At 33.7% G+C, this 22,369-nt stretch overlaps 1 protein-coding gene across 1 annotated transcript in view; it reads left to right on the forward strand.

Moving 5' to 3' along the window:
• The window catches only part of LOC144432535 (armadillo repeat-containing protein 2-like), a 51,135-nt gene that overhangs the window by 13,362 nt on the left and 15,404 nt on the right, over window positions 1-22,369 (forward strand). The window contains exons 2-6 of the mRNA XM_078120764.1: window positions 8,324-8,656; window positions 11,630-11,702; window positions 17,523-17,673; window positions 18,519-18,723; window positions 21,084-21,244. Of these exons, the coding sequence (XP_077976890.1) occupies window positions 8,448-8,656; window positions 11,630-11,702; window positions 17,523-17,673; window positions 18,519-18,723; window positions 21,084-21,244 (799 nt within the window). The 5' untranslated portion in view covers window positions 8,324-8,447. The remainder of the gene's footprint in view (window positions 1-8,323; window positions 8,657-11,629; window positions 11,703-17,522; window positions 17,674-18,518; window positions 18,724-21,083; window positions 21,245-22,369) is intronic.

The raw sequence follows: 22,369 nt of genomic DNA on the forward strand, positions 1-22,369 counted from the left end.
GAGGATAATTGTAATCTGGTGAACTACAGTGGTTAATGTTGACATAGGTAATTCTTGGTTCTTCTGTACATTTGTATGTTGGTATGACTGCATGAGAATTCTTGTAATGGTGTTGTTTCTTAGGTGTAAGGTTATGTGCCAGGAAATAAGATTAGTATGAAGGCCATACATGTACAAGAGACTTAGTCACCTCTATGTTCAAACTACACATGTACATTGTGTATGTACATACATTGATTCACAAAACTGTATGTATACATTGATACACAAAACTGTATGTATACATTGATTCACAAAACTGTATGTATACATTGATACACAAAACTGTATGTATACATTGATACACAAAACTGTATGTATACATTGATTCACAAAACTGTATGTATACATTGATACACAAAACTGTATGTATACATTGATTCACAAAACTGTATGTATACATTGATTCACAAAACTGTATGTATACATTAATACATAAAATTGTATGTATACATTAATACATAAAACTGTATGTATACATTGATTCACAAAACTGTATGTATACATTGATTCACAAAATTGTATGTATACATTGATTCATTAAACTGTATGTATACAAATATACATTAATACATAAAATTGTATGTATACATTGATTCACAAAACTGTATGTATACATTTGATATACAAAACTGTATGTATACATTAATACATAAAACTGTATGTATACATTGATTCACAAAACTGTATGTATACATTGATACACAAAACTGTATGTATACATTGATACACAAAACTGTATGTATACATTTGATATACAAAACTGTATGTATACATTAATACATAAAACTGTATGTATACATTGATTCACAAAACTGTATGTATACATTGATACACAAAACTGTATGTATACATTGATACACAAAACTGTATGTATACATTGATTCACAAAACTGTATGTATACATTAATACATAAAACTGTATGTATACATTGATTCACAAAACTGCATCAAATGTGCATCAATATACACTGTTGTGTATGTATACATTTGTACTTGAGTAAAACATGATATCGGAGTGTATATGAATATTCCAATAACCAGATTGTTGAAATGTTTACTGGAATAAACATATATGCATGTAGACAGTATTTATGACAGCAATCACAAAAGCCAAACATTAAAAAAAAAACTGTTGCAGTAAGCTCTGTTTGATAAGGATTTTATTATAATTATTCATTTGTCATCAGTGGTTAGTTTACAAAGACAGCAATGATCTAGAAGATTGTATCCTGATACTTGTCAATGACTTGATATGACAAGACTTTCATTACACTGAGAGTCTCTTCTCTTCACAGTCTACATGTATGCTGAGAGTCTCTTCTCTATACAGTCTACATGTATGCTGATGAGAGTCTCTTCTCTATACAGTCTACATGTATGCTGAGAGTCTCTTCTCTATACAGTCTACATGTATGCTGAGAGTCTCTTCTCTATACAGTCTACATGTATGCTGAGAGTCTCTTCTCGTCACAGTCTACATGTATGCTGAGAGTCTCTTCTCGTCACAGTCTACATGTATGCTGAGAGTCTCTTCTCTATACAGTCTACATGTATGCTGATGAGAGTCTTTTCTCTTCACAGTGTATGTGTCTATTTTTGTTTCTGTCAACAATCTAGGTTATTTATAGGATAAGAATGATTAATTGCTAATGAATGTATCTTTCTCCCACTGTGGTAGAATGCCCCAGGGACTAATTTCACTTAAATCAGATCTGAATTTCTTAAAACTTAATATATTCTTATAATTTGTAGGATCACCATCTACATCATACATGTACAAAAATGTTGTTTTCAAGGAAATCATCAGTCTTTTATTTTCCTCTAGAGTGTAAAACAGCATTTGGTATTAAACCTAAAATAACTCATTATTACCTTGAGCTCTGATATTTTTTCTTGATATTTTATTAACAGGGTATATCAGTGGTGATTAGTATTGTGAATGACTGTCAAGTCAAACTTTATTTCTAGAAACTAGCTATAGAATAGAATCGAATCGAATAGAATAGAATAGAATAGAATAGAATAGAATAGAATAGAATAGAATAGAATAGAATAGAATAGAATGATACTGAATCTTCATTGCTTCCGATAAGAAAACTACATTTCTTCATTCATTTTCTGCACTAAGTGTTTGGTGCTAAAACAAACTAGTAAATATATAAACTAGAGTAATTATAGTTAACAAGAAATAGCAGAATAAGGTATAGGATGTAACTTTCTAAAGGATAAACATAATAACATTTTTGTTGTTTTCATCACTAGAAAATAATCATAGCTATATTGATAGAAAGTAGGAAATGAAATTATACTAGTACTGGTCATGAACTATTGGTTTCCAACTGGGCTAGCCAAGTTCTAACAACTGACACCTCACTACTAGTAGTAGCATATAAGTTGTATAATTATACACTATATGTATGTTAGCAACTCAACTAACCATGCTAACTGTGGCTGGAAAATCAGTCAGAAATTTTAGAGTTATACTGCATGTACTGTAAATTGTCATGTTACACAGGAAGTGAAAAAAAAGAGGTGTACCAGACCAGACATAAATGAGGTCCACCCTTGTCATGCAGACATGAGTCATAACCAATCACAAATATATGTATAAAATGGTATTGTGAGGTCTGGATATCACCAAATATCTACATATGTATGTATGTATGCCCTTGGGATGTGAACTTTACAATACACCAGTGTGTTTAAATTACATCTCCATGAATAAATCATGTTGATGTAATGCTAGTAAGGCCTCCCAGACTGCTACCTAGTAAGTAACATATGGCCATAAGAATTAAGATGAACACTTGCTGAGATTACAAGATAACATTAGTGTTGAATGTACAACTGTTCACAAGTGGTAAATGATATTGTGAATAAACACTATGGATTCCACACAGATGACTTGCTGTTTCTCTGATACAGGATTATAACAATGGTAGGGATAATAAACTTTCTATCCATCTTTGACTTCAGCTGTGTGTTGTACATTTTATTAACAGACGTGGTAGTCTGATGCCAACATGGTCTCTAAGTGAGTGGAGATGTAAATTGTAATGATACTGTATAGGAACTAAACTATAACAGCGGTAGGGCTACATGTACTTTCTGTCCATATTTGACTAGCTGTGTGACATGTGGGGTGTGGTATAAATTAATGATGTTGTGTAAATCTACTTTCTATCCGTATTTAACCTTAGCTGGGTTTGGTATAGTAGTAAGGGCTACATGTACTACTTTCTAGAAATGTTTGACCTTAGCTGGGTATGGATTAAAAGTGGCAGGCTGTGTGCTGCCTATAAATGTGTGTTTAAGTTTACTTTAATTTTATGATTCTGTCCTAATACAATATTGTACATTTTGTATATTTTCCATGCCATGAAGAATCATGAATAACATGTATGTAGGAGTATCTGATCAGAGTAAGAAATATGATATATATGTATGTAGGAGTATCTGATCAGAGTAAGAAATGTGATATACATGTATGTAGGAGTATCTGATCAGAGTAAGAAATATGATATATATGTATGTAGGAGTATCTGATCAGAGTAAGAAATATGATATACATGTATGTAGGAGTATCTGATCAGAGTAAGAAATATGATATATATGTATGTAGGAGTATCTGATCAGAGTAAGAAATATGATATACATGTATGTAGAAGTATCTGATCAGAGTAAGAAATATGATATATATGTATGTAGGAGTATCTGATCAGAGTAAGAAATATGATATACATGTATGTAGGAGTATCTGATCAGAGTAAGAAATATGATATATATGTATGTAGGAGTATCTGATCAGAGTAAGAAATATGATATACATGTATGTAGAAGTATCTGATCAGAGTAAGAAATATGATATATATGTATGTAGGAGTATCTGATCAGAGTAAGAAATATGATATATATGTATGTAGGAGTATCTGATCAGAGTAAGAAATATGATATATATGTATGTAGGAGCATCTGATCAGAGTAAGAAATATGATATATATGTATGTAGGAGTATCTGATCAGAGTAAGAAATATGATATATATGTATGTAGGAGCATCTGATCAGAGTAAGAAATATGATATATATGTATGTAGGAGTATCTGATCAGAGTAAGAAATATGATATATATGTATGTAGGAGTATCTGATCAGAGTAAGAAATATGATATACATGTATGTAGGAGTATCTGATCAGAGTAAGAAATGTGATATATATGTATGTAGGAGTATCTGATCAGAGTAAGAAATATGATATATATGTATGTAGAAGTATCTGATCAGAGTAAGAAATATGATATATATGTATGTAGGAGTATCTGATCAGAGTAAGAAATATGATATACATGTATGTAGGAGTATCTGATCAGAGTAAGAAATGTGATATATATGTATGTAGGAGTATCTGATCAGAGTAAGAAATATGATATACATGTATGTAGGAGTATCTGATCAGAGTAAGAAATATGATATATATGTATGTAGGAGTATCTGATCAGAGTAAGAAATATGATATATATGTATGTAGGAGTATCTGATCAGAGTAAGAAATATGATATATATGTATGTAGGAGTATCTGATCAGAGTAAGAAATATGATATATATGTATGTAGGAGTATCTGATCAGAGTAAGAAATATGATATATATGTATGTAGGAGTATCTGATCAGAGTAAGAAATATGATATATATGTATGTAGGAGTATCTGATCAGAGTAAGAAATATGATATATATGTATGTAGGAGTATCTGATCAGAGTAAGAAATATGATATATATGTATGTAGGAGTATCTGATCAGAGTAAGAAATATGATATATATGTATGTAGGAGTATCTGATCAGAGTAAGAAATATGATATATATGTATGTAGGAGTATCTGATCAGAGTAAGAAATATGATATATATGTATGTAGGAGTATCTGATCAGAGTAAGAAATGTGATATATATGTATGTAGGAGTATCTGATCAGAGTAAGAAATGTGATATATATGTATGTAGGAGTATCTGATCAGAGTAAGAAATATGATATATATGTATGTAGGAGTATCTGATCAGTAAGAAATATGATATATATGTATGTATGTAGGAGTATCTGATCAGAGTAAGAAATATGATATACATGTATGTAGGAATATCTGATCAGAGTAAGAAATATGATATATATGTATGTAGGAGTATCTGATCAGAGTAAGAAATATGATATACATGTATGTAGGAGTATCTGATCAGAGTAAGAAATATGATATATATGTATGTAGAAGTATCTGATCAGATCAGAGTAAGAAATATGATGTACATGTATGTAGGAGTATCTGATCAGAGTAAGAAATATGATATATATGTATGTAGAAGTATCTGATCAGATCAGAGTAAGAAATATGATGTACATGTATGTAGGAGTATCTGATCAGAGTAAGAAATATGATATACATGTATGTAGGAGTATCTGATCAGAGTAAGAAATATGATATACATGTATGTAGGAGTATCTGATCAGAGTAAGAAATATGATATATATGTATGTAGGAGTATCTGATCAGAGTAAGAAATATGATATATATGTATGTAGGAGTATCTGATCAGAGTAAGAAATATGATATATATGTATGTAGGAGTATCTGATCAGAGTAAGAAATATGATATATATGTATGTAGGAGTATCTGATCAGAGTAAGAAATATGATATATATGTATGTAGGTGTATCTGATCAGAGTAAGAAATATGATATATATGTATGTAGGAGTATCTGATCAGAGTAAGAAATGTGATATACAAGGATTCTGGTATATCCCTGCGACATCAAAATTTTGTGGATAGTTTTTCCTTCAAACTATATATAAATGTACAAATATACATTGTACATTGCTTTCATTTAAAGTGGCCATATGGATGCAGTTTGGGTATTTAGTTTGGATTTTTAATTTATAAAAGAACTTTATCATTCCTTCCTACTTTCAAAGTCAACGTGAAACAGCATATGCCAAGTCTGTGTTTGTAACTCAGTATACATAGAGATACATAGTACATGTAGCAAAAAGCTAAAAAATGTGTAAAATGGTTAATATGTACAATAACAAACATTTGATACATTTATCAGTCTTTGGCAATTTATTGAGTTTAATACAAACAAGGACTTTGCTGGCATATGTTGTTTCACATTGATTTTGCAAGTAGGACACCATGATAAAATTGTTTTAGAAATTAAAAATCCAAAATAATTATTAATACCCATCCATATGGCTACTTAGCAAACAGGATGAAGTATACTTGCCATGTTTGAATGTGACTGTAGTATAACTGTATAATGATTAATTTAACATAATGTACACTAAATGACATAGCAACAAGTTGACATAGCCTTGAAAGCTTTTACAAACATAATGTCTCTTTGTACCTGCCAGTCTGCCTTGGAGCAGTTTAAATGATTTGTCTTCCTTGGAAATTCTTGGAGAGTTATATAACAAAAATAAGTTAAAAAGTGCAAGTGTGCTAGTACTACTACGTATACCAGGATAAACCCAACATTTAGTATGTATACCAGGTACTCTGTAATACTTTGGGATACAGTATGTGATTTAGTATATATACCTGGTGTGTGTGTGTCTGTGTGTGTCTGTGTCATTGTGTGTGTGTGTGTGTGTGTGTGTCTGTGTCACTGTGTGTGTGTGTGTGTGTGTGTGTGTGTGTGTGTGTGTGTGTTAAGTAAATTTTGGTATACAGTGTTTGATTACTGAATCATGGTACTTTATAGGTTGTTAACCTTTTGTTCACTGTGGCACCTTTTTGAAAGAGAACTCGGTAATATCACAATATTCATAAATAACAAATATACATGTACACTTCAGCACTTTCATTTTCACACATAATTCCAAAACTCTAGCTACATTGCCACTCATTTCAGTAAATTTTAAATGCTGTCCAAAGATATTTTCAAGAATAAAAGATTGTCACCACATACAATGGCTGTGGGTCAGTGACTTTGGACGAGGAGGGACTTTCTATCTTGTGAAGGGGAACCTTTGGGAAGTTAAAATGGGACGATTTGACAATTAATAGAAGGTAACATTGTATTCTAAAGAGGTTATTCTGTCAAGAGTTTTGGCTACTGATCCCATAGGGTAACTTAATGACCCTAGAGGCTATAGAGTATAGGAACCACAGTTGCCTGCCCCATTAAATTCAAGAACAAGACATATTGTGTTGTAGTACATGTATAGTGCTATTAATCCTCTTTCTACCAGTGGGAATTTGTTTGTCCACAAAATACTACGTGGTGGGAAAACCAGGGTTCTTTGAGATCTCTCTTAGAGACCATGTTGAGACCACATGACATCCTGATTAATGGTGTTGTGATTTTTAGCACAACTGAACTGATATGGTTTAGTAGTGCTATAGGCATGGCAAAGTGTGTGTGATTCTTAGACAAGTGAACAAAAATTCAAAAAGTGTATGCAGATATGCTTAGCAACAAGACCACACCCATGGCAACAGCCAAATGATCGCATATATTGCAAAGATAACAACAGGGATTAGTAGAAACATTCAAAAAATGTACGTAAATGTGCCTAGCAACAAGACCACGCCCACAGTAACAGCCAAATGATCACATATATTGCAAAGATAGCAACATGGTTGGATAGGCAAATGGATAGTCATTCAGGAAATGAACACCTATTGTTAGCATGGATCAGCATGTGAGTAAACATTTAAAAAAACTGTACAGTTGTGCTGCAATGCCATTGGCGCCAATTTTGAAACTGTACTCTTATATAACTTTTAAATTGTTTACTACTGCACATGATAGATGTAGGGCATGTAAGCCAAGCATCAAATTTGGACACTTCCAAGCATTTAGTGTGGATTGGACATTTTGGTGGCATTGTATATGGTTTTGGAGTCTGCAGTGATAGAATGTCTTTTTGATTAATTTCCAGGAATGCTATTTTGTTTGCAAGTCTAAACTTTTCATACTGGTACAAATAATCACTGGGACATATGTACTTCACTATTAATTCTTTTCATCTTCCAAATGTAAATACTAACTATAACTTAATGGCAAATTAAAGAAAATACATGTACAAATGTACTACATGTAAATATAAAGTTGTATTTTGCCTTACAGTCAATATCCATATCCATAACACACACTCTTCAATCAATTCAAACTATGTCTGGATAAGGAAACTTTGTCAAATTTATTTCAAATTTCAGGTCAAATGTCACAGTAAATGTCATCATCCTGTGTTTTGTTTTAATCTATTGTTTTGAATCATTTTATAGGTTTATAAAATAACATCAAGGAGAGGCATGCAATGCAGACACTTGAAAATTTGCCAACTTGAACAAGAAGAGTACAAAGATACCATCCAAGGACTAAAGTAATATTCCAGGACTGGTTGCTACCATGAGTGGCAAGAAGAAAAAGAACACTGATGCACCTTTCTATGAAGCCCCAGATGATAAAAGATTAAGTTCAAGCATTATAAATGAAGCCAGGCATTCTGTACGTGCTGTGAAAACAAACCGTCCTTTTACACCTAGAGATAACAAACGAACTTTATTTAGTGGAAATACTAGCAGAGCTCCAGATGCAAGACCACCGTCAGCTTTCAGGTGAGTCAGTGTAAACACCCCTGTTTTTGCCTGATCACTTGGTTTGACCCAAGCAATGCCTACATGTATGTATGGTCATCCCCATTTGTATTAGACACAGGGTAAAAAACTGAGTGATCAAGTCATGTGTACTCTTGTAATCAAATAGGGTTGATCAAGTCACTTGGCTCATTTATTGCTCTTGATATGTCAGAGGACGGGTAATGAATATCCCCATTTTGGTTATGAGAATTCCTCAAAGGAGAGAACTATGACATTTATGGAGTTAAATACAATACAGCTTATCAAAAAGTAAAACAGACAGTGTCTGTCATAGTTTTCAAGTGAGTCTCAATGTCTTGGCTATCCTGATTAGTCCAGACAAAAATAATTGGAGAAATTCAACCAACCATATGTTCCAACACATATAGTAACATGTTGTTATTTATGTCACTGTAAACTTGATATCAACAATGTTCTGACTGGTGATAGGTTAGACTCTCTCACCAGTCCTGACTGGTGATAGGTTAGACTCTCTCACCAGTCCTGACTGGTGATAGGTTAGACTCTCTCACCAGTCCTCCAGAGCATTGCTATTAGTTGTTTTGTATGTACAGATATCTACCCAATAATTGTACTTGAATATCCTTGTACTGTGGACCCTCATGGTCTACATACATAGGGCTAGTCATTTGTTGAAGTGTAACTGCGACTCCATGTTATTGCAACGCTCCTTGGGGCATTGCAGTAACATGTCAACAAATGATTAGCCCTATGTACTCCATGAGGGCCCACAGTACAATTATGCAGTAGATATTGGTACATGTACATACAAAACAACCCTTTTAGCGATGTGATGTGCTTTTTGAAAAGACTGTGAGAGTCTAGTGACAGGGTTTAATTACATACAAGTTAGTAAGCATAAAACATGTACTACAAGGTTAGATTTGTGTTGGTAAAATTTGGATTTCTATCCATATCATTGAATAAATGGTATTCATTAATTTCAATTGGTCATAAGGACCGACAAAACTCTGCAAAACTGTTTATAGGTCCTCATGGTCTTGGTGACCAATTTACGTATACAAATGTAGTCTACTACATGGTAATGTTGTACATTGAGCATATTCCTCTTGAGATCTTTGAAAATTACCTTTATTTACATGAAAAACCTTCCTGCACTGCTAGCACTGATGACACTGTAATAATATTGACAGTATTACATGTGTTCTTACTGTAACTAAATAAACAAATTGAAGTTTGTGAGTGGGTCCTGGTGAGTAAACTGACTAGTTTATAGTACACTATCAATTCTAGGATAAATTATACATTTGTACAATGCTGTCAACCCCAGACCCCATTTTAGACCAGTTTTGACCCAAAACCAATACCCCATTTTAGACCGTTCAACTTTTTAGAAGACCCTATTTTAGACCAATCTTGAACGCATGGTTGAATGATGAATGCAGTATTGGACATGTTGCAGTTAACGTAAGAAATTGAATGTGTTGTGGGGCAATATCTAAGACCAAGCATTTCAGAGGTGTGCATGCTATTTCATAGTCATCAATATGAAAATGTCAACCAGTGCAGGAGAAATTCCCGAGCGAATTCCTGGAAATTCCGAACTAGTCGAGAATTTATAAAGAAGTTCTTCTCAGGACCCCCATTTTAGACCAAACAAAATAAAAAATTGTGAAAAATGGACCCCATTTTTAGACTCATTAGCTCTAAAAAGACAGTACCCATTTTGGACAAAGGGATGAAAAACCCTACCCTAAAGCCTAAAGGGCAGCACATATACGTATACCCAATAGGCAGGAGTACCTTCCCCACCCCCTGTGGCCTAAACAAGGTGTCTCTATCACAGCAAAATATTGCTTAGAGTCTCACCATATGTATAATATAATGTATGATAACCTCTAAGTTTAATACATATCGTATCTAATAACTACATCTATGTACAATAATACATATTGTGATTGCATGACTCCAGCATCAGCTGTTACATCTATAATGTTATCATAAAAATACACATATGTCAGACATAATAAATATGATATCATTAAAACATACAGCATGTATGTAGACATGTAGGCATGCTTTGGGGTAGTGCATTACAATGACAGTGATATGTATACCAGCCCTTACTGTCCCTACTGAATAATAATTCTTTAAGAACTCGATATGTTTCTTTTGCACCGAGTGTGTACGGCAGAAGGGCCTTACTTTAGTAGGGCCGTTAAACTGTACTGCCAAGGTCTGCAAAATCCATAGGGTCTTATCTTGATGTAGTGACACTGAAACATAATTTAAATCACATAAATTGATACATGTAGTGAAACATTATGTTATGCTTAATAAAAACTAAGATATTGAGAAAAAAAATCAACTGAATCTATGAAAGAACAGATACAATGTATTGATAATCAGTGCGCCACTTACATTTTGTAGCATATCTTGGCAAAGTGTGCTAGGGTGTGATATGGAAAATGTATTGATTGGATTTGATGTGCTTGCTCTCCATTAAATTACAGAGGAAGAGAAAGTTATTGGAATATTTAAAAAAAAAAAAATTTTATATACTGTATTAGACATATACTTGTAATTCTGATAATGTCACTAAAGATTATTGTAATATATTATAACAATTTACAATTTTCCATAGTATGCTTTCACTGCAAAGTATTCTTTATGTCGATTTTCTGTTATTTTATCATTACAGTGAAATTAACATATTTCCTTTCCAATATTGCATTATATCATTGTTGCCATGGTAAATGTGTAAAGACTTCCATTTCTATAGAAATTATGAAAGACCACCTAGTGGTCTAAGCTATAAATAATGTGTTTTTAATAATGTGCTGGTTTTTTAGTGATTCTTTCCATTATTAAAAGTGGCACAAACTAATAAGCTTTCTTTTTTTTTCAAGTCAAAGTGATAAGGACCATTGTCAGATTAGTAACATTATTATTTATTTCTTTGATCTGCAGTCTTGGTGCACGTCACTTTGATGGCAGTGATTCTAGACCAGTTTCAGGTACAAGACTAACACCACTTGATATTGTAAGTATTCAAATCTATTTATTTTCATCCTTAAGTCTTGTCATTTTAGTGGAAATGACCCCATGCCTTACACTTGAAGTATATTGTGTAAATGAATGATACATTATCATGCTACATTTCAGATAAAACCTGAAGGGTAATCCATATTTTAGATACCTGTTGAACTGGTGCCTACTAAATTGCCCTCAAAGGGCACACCTATAGGAATGACCCATAGTTGTCCATGGCCAGCCATAACTCATACCCATATGACTCAATTTCAACCAAACATGGGACAAATGTCAAATACTATATGGTTAATATGCACACCACTTAGTTTTGTAACCTTGACATTTGGAGCAAAATGGCATTGAATTTCATATTTGTGAGTAAAGGCACATTTTCTCTCTCTCCAAAGGTTTTATACAAATGGGACATTTGCTTCCCATTATCAATGATGAACTGCCTAGTGAGGTACAACATGTACATGATGTACCAGTCAGTATTGTAATGGTTTGTAACCAAAGACTTGCCATTGCAATACATAACATAAAAAATAGACTTGCCAACTCAAGGCATTACATAACCATAGACTTGCCAACTCAAGGCATTATATAACTATAGACTTGCCAACTCAAGGCATTACATAACCATAGACTTGCCAACTCAAGGCATTATATAACTATAGACTTGCCAACTCAAGGTACTACATAACCATAGACTTGCCAACTCAAGGTACTACATAACCATAGACTTGCCAACTCAAGGTACTACATAACTATAGACTTGCCAACTCAAGGTACTACATAACCATAGACTTGCCAACTCAAGGTACTACATAACCATAGACTTGCCAACTCAAGGTACTACATAACCATAGACTTGCCAACTCAAGGTATTACATAACCATAGAGTTGCCAACTCAAGGCATTATATAACTATAGACTTGCCAACTCAAGGCATTACATAACCATAGACTTGCCAACTCAAGGCATTATATAACTATAGACTTGCCAACTCAAGGTACTACATAACCATAGACTTGCCAACTCAAGGTACTACATAACCATAGACTTGCCAACTCAAGGTACTACATAACTATAGACTTGCCAACTCAAGGTACTACATAACCATAGACTTGCCAACTCAAGGTACTACATAACCATAGACTTGCCAACTCAAGGTACTACATAACCATAGACTTGCCAACTCAAGGTACTACATAACCATAGACTTGCCAACTCAAGGCATTACATAACCATAGACTTGCCAACTCAAGGTACTACATAACCATAGACTTGCCAACTCAAGGTACTACATAACCATAGACTTGCCAACTCAAGGTACTACATAACCATAGACTTGCCAACTCAAGGTACTACATAACCATAGACTTGCCAACTCAAGGTACTACATAACCATAGACTTGCCAACTCAAGGTACTACATAACCATAGACTTGCCAACTCAAGGCATTACATAACCATAGACTTGCCAACTCAAGGCATTACATAACCATAGACTTGCCAACTCAAGGTACTACATAACCATAGACTTGCCAACTCAAGGCATTACATAACCATAGACTTGCCAACTCAAGGTACTACATAACCATAGACTTGCCAACTCAAGGTACTACATAACCATAGACTTGCCAACTCAAGGTACTACATAACCATAGACTTGCCAACTCGTAGCAACTGAATTTCACCAAAACCAAAGAGTGATAAATGTATAATACTTTTTTGTTGACCAGAGACAAGATACAACAGTATACAGTAATGTAAGTATGAACATATGTTTACAGCTGATTTAGTTATAGACAAGCACTTGTGTGTCACTGTTCATGTCATTGATAATGATTTACATGCTGTAGGCAGTATACTACGCTTGGCACAATGCAGTGCACTTTTTAGATTTAACCAATTAATTGTGGGAATAATTTGTTATTGACTGGAGACGTTAGCATTAATGTTACTCCAACATTACAACTAAATATGTAATCATACAATTGTGAGTGGATAATACTTGTTATTGACTGAAGACTAAATATTTAACCATATATGTGTCTCTTGTCAGTACTAAAGATAATACATAACAAAGTTAGCCCAAACTAAATATTCATGTCATCATTTGAAATTTATCATATCGACCTGGGTGTATAATAACAAAGTCTTTGATGTTCTGACTCGACATAGCAACTTACACTTTGATACGGCTCTAACAATTTTTTCAATGAAATTATAGCAAAGAAAAGTAGGTGTACAATGATACATGTTTTTGACAAGAAACCCCACACAGCAAGAAGCTTTTGTGTGTTTTTGTTTTGTATGTTTACTCTGTGTAGGTGGCTTGCAAGACAACCACAAATATTTGACCTACATTGCACTTAGGTGGGGATAGCCTATGGTATGTCAGCAATGGATTCAAACACACACTTATACAAACATTAGATTTACATGTTGTAACAGGTTGAATGTCCCCAAATAGATGTTAAATGTATACACAGTGATTTATAATGTATATATACAGAGATAGATAAACAATAGTTTTAACACAAATGTCATTTCAAAGCTGTGTCATTCATTTGTGGCAGTGACTCCTCATCAGATGAAAAAAGAAATAGTGGAGGAAGGAAGGAGAATTAGATATCAGAATAAGATGATTAGTAAAGATTTTAAGATTATGTACATGTATCCACATTAACATTCTAATATAAAGTCATGTATATTCTTAAAGTTTTGAAGTTTAGAGTCAAAAACACCTATTTTGAATTGAAAATTCCCATTCCTAGTCTTAGATCATCTTAAAGTCAACTTACTATCACTAGATGTGTACAAGAAATAAACAGGTAAATTACAGGCTGTTGTGCTATAAATATACTGGCAAGATTTCTAGCTGTGTATTTCCTATATGCCAGTTGAAACATACTAACACTACATTTTTAATTGGTATCTATGTTTTGCATACCAATAATATCATTGGTGAACTGCACTTCCCAAACATCCCACCTGTTTTGGCTTCCTGAATTAATATGCTTTGTGTCACTCTTTGATATTGTTAATTTTGTCAAAGTAAACTTCACTGAGCAAGAGAAATTGTCAAAGTAGGCTATATTGTGGTGATGGCAGCAGTGTGGGTATGCAGGGATGTACAACACCACCATATCACACCATGTTTAATTATAATCTACCCATTATAGTTGTCCACTCCAATGGGTAACATCAGTTTAGGTACATAAATAGCACTGTCAGTCACTATACATTGTACATGTAAAATAGACTATTACAATGGGCTCTGTCCATCTGTCCATCCGTGTGTCCATCCTCCATAATAAGTCATTTCTCTGACATGCAATATCCAATGTCTTTCAAACCTGGCACAATGGTGATATATATATACTATTAGACACACACACTTCACTTTGTTTCATGATGCAAATTGACAGAATGGTTTCCATATGTATAGTAAAAAAATTAATATATTACAGCAGCATAACTCAAAATCTCATATTTAATACATATAGTAATACATATAGTAATACATAGACTTTGTTCAAGTGTCTAATCCTATCTCTAATAGTACTACATAGACTTAGTTCAAGTGTCTAATCCCATCTCTAATAGTACTACATAGACTTTGTTCAAGTGTCTAATCCCATCTCTAATAGTAATACATAGACTTTGTTCAAGTGTCTAATCCCATCTCTAATAGTAATACATAGACTTTGTTCAAGTGCCTAATCCCATCTCTAATAGTAATACATAGACTTTGTTCAAGTGCCTAATCCCATCTCTAATAGTAATACATAGACTTTGTTCAAGTGTCTAATCCCATCTCTAATAGTACTACATAGACTTTGTTCAAGTGTCTAATCCCATCTCTAATAGTAATACATAGACTTTGTTCAAGTGTCTAATCCCATCTCTAATAGTAATACATAGACTTTGTTCAAGTGTCTAATCCCATCTCTAATAGTAATACATAGACTTTGTTCAAGTGTCTAATCCCATCTCTAATAGTAATACATAGACTTTGTTCAAGTGTCTAATCCCATCTCTAATAGTAATACATAGACTTTGTTCAAGTGTCTAATCCCATCTCTAATAGTACTACATAGACTTTGTTCAAGTGTCTAATCCCATCTCTAATAGTACTACATAGACTTTGTTCAAGTGTCTAATCCCATCTCTAATAGTACTACATAGACTTTGTTCACGTGTCTAATCCCATCTCTAATAGTACTACATAGACTTTGTTCAAGTGTCTAATCCCATCTCTAATAGTACTACATAGACTTTGTTCAAGTGTCTAATCCCATCTCTAATAGTACTACATAGACTTTGTTCAAGTGTCTAATCCCATCTCTAATAGTACTACATAGACTTTGTTTAAGTGTCTAATCCCATCTCTAATAGTACTACATAGACTTTGTTCAAGTGTCTAATCCCATCTCTAATAGTACTACATAGACTTTGTTCAAGTGTCTAATCCCATATAATCACATGCATGCTTTCTTGTAAGACTTACCTTGACTTTTAAGGCTTGCCCTTCAGGGTAGACTATCATAATTAATATTGCATATTAGGTTTATGTAATGTCTTTTTGACAGTCAAAATGTTCTAATTAATTGTGTTGTTACATGTGATGTATGGTTTGGTGGGCTTCAGGCCCACTGGTTGAAGATTTTACATTGATTTTTTTTCTTTTAAAATAATACCTTTTGTAATATTTTTCTGTTTGTATTTGTCTGTTATGTAAAAATTAAGCTGTCTTGTGGTATGTTTTTGTTCTCCTCTGGACTATGGGTCTGTAATAAAATTATATAATGATAATAATAATATTGCAGACACTATATGTAGTAATTATGTGTGGCCAATTTCTTTTGAATCATATCATGTCTACAGGTAAGATAGAACAAGAGAAATATACTCTTGTATTAAAGCACCATTTACTTCTGGTGCTCATAATCACTTTTTACTGAATCAGTGAATGGCAGCCATATTTGTAGTAAACACTCATGATTTACCCACAGAAGTCAAAAAACGTCAATACATGGAGACTACATTCAAGTGTCTACCTTCATATTATCAGGTGTAAACTTTCTTTTTAGACCTTGAACTTTGACCTTAAGGGTCAATTATCAAAATCCTGCCATTTCCTGCATATCACAGACACTTTTTAGTATTTATATACCACAAAATATTTGTAAAATCATGTGGCCAGTCAGTCACATAGAAAGAAGTATTTGAGGGCTTCTGTGTTCTACAAAAACTTGTGCTGTGAATGTTGACAAAATGACTTGAAGAAGGGAGGGAAGTGTTAACATCAAGTGTGGGAGTTTTCACCTTTAACAAATAATGCATTAATGGTTTCAGACTAACACTGGCAAGTACACCCAACTTCAACTGAGTTGTCACTTTCAAGCATTCAAAATAGATTATTCATTACAAATATTGACCTTAAGTTATAGTTGTTGAATAAGAATGACCTTGGATATGTACTTTTTGAAGGTTGGTAAATAAAGCCAAAATGCTGATGACAGTATATCTGTCCAGATGCTGCAAGCACACTCAAAAATGCGATGTTTGGTTGCTTTTAAAGTAAGCAGAATAGCCCTCTAGCAGTGAGGCTAGTTTTGAGTTTGATCTTCACAAACCTGTAGATATTTACAACATTAGAATGTCAAAATTTATGTTTTGACATGAAATGAGTGATTCTCATTATCAAGTGATATGTATTAAAATACATGGAGCAGGGAACCAATCACATAATAACAGGACATAGACATTTAATTTGATATTCTGAATATATATAATTATGTGATTTGTCTTTATCACAGAAACCTCCAGTAATTCCTGCAGGAAGTTCTCCCTCCAGTGCTAATGATGTATCACCAAAGATTCCCAAACCTCCATCCAGTGAACCAAGTAGGACAGGTAGTAAACGGTCACACAGAACTAAATTACCAGCCATAGGGGCAGATGGAGAAGGTCAGTGTGTACCTTGTATTTAACAACAATATAATAGTCTGTCAATAAAATGCTGACTTTATTGCTTGTCATCAGCATTAAAGGGTGTTGGTTGCTGGAGAAGTCTTGCATTTCTTAACTTCAACACTAGAGGGTGCTCTTTGTTGGAAGGTCTTTAATACTCTAACTTCAACACTCGGGGTGTTGTTTGTTGGAAGGTCTTCAATTTCTCTACTCTAACACCAGAGGGTGCTGTTTGTTGGAAAGCCTTTAATTTCTCTAAATCGATGTGAACAGTTGTTCTTCCTAACTAGTAGGAGTGATATTTATTCATGATACATTGCCACTGAGGGTAATTACTGTTGTGTTATCTTTTATAGATAGAGTTTGTTTCAATCACTGCTGTGGGTTACCAAGGGGTAGACTCTGAGTCATTTCTCAATGTCATTGTAGCCTTATTTTACCACTAGAGGATATCATAAACTAGGAAGGTCTGTTGATTGTAGCCTTATTTTACCACTAGAGGATATCATAAACTAGGAAGGTCTGTTGATTGTAGCCTTATTTTACCACTAGAGGATATCATAAACTAGGAAGGTCTGTTGATTGTAGCCTTATTTTACCACTAGAGGATATCATAAACTAGGAAGGTCTGTTGATTGTAGCCTTATTTTACCACTAGAGGATATCATAAACTAGGAAGGTCTGTTGATTGTAGCCTTATTTTACCACTAGAGGATATCATAAACTAGGAAGGTCTGTGCCAAATCTCTACATCAGTTAGTAGTCACTAGATAGTGCTATCTATCAGAAAAGGAACACAGCATTACATAATTCAAATAATTGTTGTTTGTATATCTCTCTAGGAGCCTTACCATCCCTACCATACAGGAGAGGTTCCATACCATGCAGAGCTCCTGAATCACCACCTGAGGAATTTCCTAGAAGGGTACATAGTGGTCCTAAAGAACGTACTAAGAACTTCTTTGATGAGAAAGGAGATGATGACACAGTTGATGAAAATGTCATCAGGTCAAGTTCAGCTGGTACTATTAGAGTCAATTCTAACATGTAAGTTGTCATGTGATATTTCTACTGGTACTATTAGAGTCAATTCTAACATGTAAGTTGTCATGTGATATTTCTACTGGTACTATTAGAGTCAATTCTAACATGTAAGTTATCATGTGATATTTCTACTGGTACTATTAGAGTCAATTCTAACATGTAAGTTGTCATGTGATATTTCTACTGGTACTATAAGAGTCAATACGGCGTATGCCGGTTATCGAACTTCCGGTTGTTTCGCAGGAAAGTATCGCGAGAGGGCGCACCATATCTGACAAAGTGAGGGCCAGAATTTTCGTCATGGCATCTAATAGTACGGCGATGTATGAAGCTGTCAACAAAATGGGCGTAAAAGAACTCCGTGCATTCATAAAAGAGTGGAAAATTACTACTTCTAAATCTACTAGATATCGCCAGAAATGCTGTCAACCTTGGTCTTGAAACACTAGAAAATGATAATTTTCTGAGAGAACGGAAGAGGAGATGAATAGTGGATGTCAAGCATCAAAAGATAGAACTAATCGACAGCGGAAACATTGAAAGTTGGACGGAGGACCTTCGAAATATACCCGATGTAGACATGATAAACATATTTCTTTACCTTACTGGTGTCTGTTGCTTGACAAAAGAACGATTACAAAATTACAAATCTGACAACAGCTTCCAATCTGATTAAAATCCGATGTAGATGTTGGCTAATCGTTCATTGCTATTTTACCTTCGTTATTTTGCCTGAATTGACCTTCTTGGTACATGTTTACATTTTTTAGCTTGCCTGATCGCCTCCTCTACGATCAGGCTAAAAATGTGAACATGTACCAAGAAAGATAATATCAGGCAAAATAACGAAGGTAAAATAGCAATGAACGATTAGCCGACATCTACATCGGATTTTAATCAGATTGAACAGCTTCCAGCTACAGTCATTGCAATATTGAGAGTTCGGTCGACTATTACCAAGCCACATGTTTATATTGTAACTGATGTCGCCGCATACTTAGGCCTTTCTTGTTTATTAGAACAGTGGTGTAGCACCACGGGTGAAATCATAAAACTTTGTCCGGAAAAAAACATTTCATGTACTGGTTATAAGTTGGCATAAACATATTTGTATTGATATACTCATCTTTACTATCACACTTTGGTTAGCTTGCTATTCTTCATTCAGGACCATCAGTGTATAAAAAAACCATTGAAGTCGGCAACGAATCATAAATATTGTTATTGTGATTGATGTACCACACCGCCCACCCCTTCAATGAATCGGCCTTCCATGTAACGTTTACGTGGTTCACTCATCATACCATGTCTTATACCGATCTGATTAAAATCCGATGTAGATGTCGGCTAATCGTTCATTGCTATTTTACCTTCGTTACTTTTGGGTTTTCCTCACGGTCGAATTGCAGAGCCAAACTTACGCGAAATATTAGGAGAACAAGAGGTTAATTTGCTATTTCGTTATTTGATGGGCGATAGCGTAAAGTTACGGGGAATGACAGAAAATCTTTAGTCAGTGGTTAAGATGCCTATAGACTCTATGCTTTGCAACAATGCTCTACAATTCTGGCCCTCACTTCCGGTTCTAAAACAGCGCCCCTAGTGGCCAAACATTCATATCTTTTATCTTTTCGGGGCTTCTTCGATAACCGGAATACGGCGTATTCTAACATGTAAGTTGTCATGTGATATTTCTACTGGTACTATTAGAGTCAATTCTAACATGTAAGTTATCATGTGATATTTCTACTGGTACTATTAGAGTCAATTCTAACATGTAAGTTGTCATGTGATATTTCTACTGGTACTATAAGAGTCAATTCTAACATGTAAGTTATCATGTGATATTTCTACTGGTACTATTAGAGTCAATTCTAACATGTAAGTTGTCATGTGATATTTCTACTTGTACTATTAGAGTCAATTCTAACATGTAAGTTGTCATGTGATATTTCTACTTGTACTATTAGAGTCAATTCTAACATGTAAGTTATCATGTGATATTTCTACTGGTACTATTAGAGTCAATTCTAACATGTAAGTTGTCATGTGATATTTCTACTGGTACTATTAGAGTCAATTCTAACATGTAAGTTATCATGTGATATTTCTACTGGTACTATTAGAGTCAATTCTAACATGTAAGTTGTCATGTGATATTTCTACTGGTACTATTAGAGTCAATTCTAACATGTAAGTTATCATGTGATATGTCTACTGGTACTATTAGAGTCAATTCTAACATGTAAGTTATCATGTGATATGTCTACTGGTACTATTAGAGTGAATATAAGTTGTCATATGATATGTGGTGTTTGTTTACAAGTGGTTGATGCTAACACTGCTGTGGTTTGTTTTAACAGTGAGAGGGTAAGCAGTGGTAGTTCTGTACGGAGTGAAAGTGGTTATGCCAGTGATAGGTCTAGTAGTGCTGGTAGAAGAGAAGATGAAAGTCAAGAAGATGCACTCTACTGGAATACACATATACTACCTATACTAGAAAATATGGAATGTAAAAAGAAATGTAAGTATATAATACACAAACGCATACATACATACATACATACATACATACATACATACATACATACATACATACATACATACATACATACATACACAAACACACTCATTCACATAAACACACTCACATACATACATACATACATACATACATACATACATACATACATACATACATACATACATACATACATACATACATACATACACACAAACACACTCATTCACATGAACACACTCACATACATACATACATACATACATACATACATACATACATACATACATACATACATACATACATACATACATACATACATACATACATACATACATACATACATACAAACACTCACACACAAACACACACTCACACATAAACACACACTCACACATAAACACACTCACACATAGACATAGACACACTCACACACAAACACACACCTACCTATTCCAGAGGGTATAGATTAAACTGGCACAAGCTGAGTTTATAAACCATTTACTCAAATGAAAATACATGCATACAATCTATATATTTATAGTATAATGTTTAATATCAATACATGCATACAATCTATAGCTGAAATACTGTGAGTGACTTTTAAATACTTAGTATTACTCTATAGCTGAAATACTGTGAGTGACTTTGAAATACTTAGTATTACCCTATAGCTGAAATACTGTGAGTGACTTTTAAATACTTAGTATTACTCTATAGCTGAAATACTGTGAGTGACTTTTAAATACTTAGTATTACCCTATAGCTGAAATACTGTGAGTGACTTTTAAATACTCAGTATTACCCTATAGCTGAAATACTGTGAGTGACTTTTAAATACTCAGTATTACCCTATAGCTGAAATACTGTGAGTGACTTTGAAATACTTAGTATTACCCTATAGCTGAAATACTGTGAGTGACTTTTAAATACTTAGTATTACCCTATAGCTGAAATACTGTGAGTGACTTTTAAATACTTAGTATTACTCTATAACTGAAATACTGTGAGTGACTTTTAAATACTTAGTATTACCCTATAACTGAAATACTGTGAGTGACTTTTAAATACTTAGTATTACTCTATAACTGAAATACTGTGAGTGACTTTTAAATACTTAGTATTACT

This window comes from Glandiceps talaboti, chromosome 3 (assembly GCF_964340395.1).
Source record: "Glandiceps talaboti chromosome 3, keGlaTala1.1, whole genome shotgun sequence".
Classification (NCBI taxonomy): Eukaryota; Metazoa; Hemichordata; class Enteropneusta; family Spengelidae; genus Glandiceps; species Glandiceps talaboti.